The following is a 1,552-nucleotide window of genomic DNA, read 5'->3' on the forward strand; positions in this document are numbered from 1 at the left end:
CGGATCGCTGAGCTGTTGTAGTAAAGGGGGATTAGGTTCAATAATCCAATTTATTAATTTTGTACGCTATCTGGCGGCGTATCAGGCCAAGTTGATCTAGATTTCCGCCCAGAAGGACCGCTCAGTTATGGGCTTATTCCTCTCTTTCTCCCCCTTCCCCCCTCTCTTCCTTTATGTCAAGCCGAAATTAAAGAAAAGGACGAACGAAAAAGTTGATCTACTTCTTCTATGTGCTATCATCGTCTCTCAAACAGGACAACTTGTAATTGACAAACGTGTGTTTAAAAAGAACTAACATTGTTATAAGATATGGAACACCTTTTACATAAGAATTTTATTTTGATGATTACCTAACACGTTCTCCACAGATACCCGGGACCGAGGCGCAATACTGGATTTGAATACATCGGACACGAAGTCTGGTTGGTAGTCTGAGCGGGAGTTCCTCTGCGGTTTCCTTGGCAACACTGCGTGCGGAATTCAAGAAGCCAATTACATGGGGCTCTCGCCGGTCCTTCTTACAAAAGGGAGAATCTGATGCGCTAATCGCTAATCTCAACTTCCCCGCTTAACCTGGCAAACCGATCAATTAATGTGTCCGCCAATTAGAGCGGGGAAGCCCACCGATGTCCAATTGACACCGTGCGTTCCAAATGCTGTCCGTATGTACACGTTGGATGACCGGACCATATTAGAAATGCACACAGGCCGATGAGCTCCCAGCTGTGCGCCCACAGCAGTACAAACAGTCGGAGAACACCCCGAGGTCCGGACGTGAGCACAGCTCCCTCCTCACAACCAGCATGCAACAGGGCAGCAACTTCTCCATAGCCTCTCTCATCGAGAACGGCAAGCGGGACGCCAAGTCACCTTCTGCGGGAGACCATGACATGGACGCCGAGGACGATGTCTGTGACGATTCGGTACCCAAGGACTCGAACCTCGGCGATGTCAAAGAGTCAACTTCACAAAAGGACCCTTCTAGTCCCCTAGCAGGTACTGATATGGGCAAGACTGACACTGACTATCCGAATACGACTTCCAAACCAACCATATCTACACAGAATTGTATAAATCCGAAGAACACGAGCAATAGTTGCAGCGGAACGAACGATTCCCAGGGCGGAGCTCCATCGGGAGAGGGTACCAAGAAACCTGCGATCTGGCACCCGTGGATTGACACGCCGGAGAGGGAGGAAGATGAGGATGAAGAAGAGGACGAAGAGTCAGGAGAGGTAGTCATTGACGACAGGGATGGAGAAAGTAAAGGAGAAATCGGTGAGTTCTGTGGCGTCTATCAACACTAGGTAAAGTCTAGCAGAAGCGCCGTTTTCCTAAAAAATATGAATGATTTTGCGAAAGCTTTTCAAAATTTGGATCCATCAAAAGAGAGTTTTCGTCCATTCTTTCTCAAATGAATTAAAAACAAAGTATACAGCTGGCAGCATACAGCTGATTTTCAATGGGATCTTTTTGTATGCAGCTTTTCGTTGCTCCATCTGGACACATCACGTTAATCGGAAAATAATAGCAGATAGGACAAAAAAGTACA

At 47.0% G+C, this 1,552-nt stretch overlaps 1 protein-coding gene across 1 annotated transcript in view; it reads left to right on the plus strand.

Annotated features, from left to right (window-relative positions):
* Window positions 1–472: 472 nt before the first annotated feature.
* Window positions 473–1,552, plus strand: part of LOC118414933 (homeobox protein slou-like) — a 5,263-nt gene continuing 4,183 nt past the window's right edge. Inside the window, exon 1 of the mRNA XM_035819270.1 lies at window positions 473–1,278. Coding sequence (XP_035675163.1) covers window positions 804–1,278 — 475 coding nt within the window. The 5' untranslated portion in view covers window positions 473–803. The remainder of the gene's footprint in view (window positions 1,279–1,552) is intronic.

Source organism: Branchiostoma floridae, chromosome 4, assembly GCF_000003815.2.
Source record: "Branchiostoma floridae strain S238N-H82 chromosome 4, Bfl_VNyyK, whole genome shotgun sequence".
In the NCBI taxonomy this organism is placed as follows: Eukaryota; Metazoa; Chordata; class Leptocardii; order Amphioxiformes; family Branchiostomatidae; genus Branchiostoma; species Branchiostoma floridae.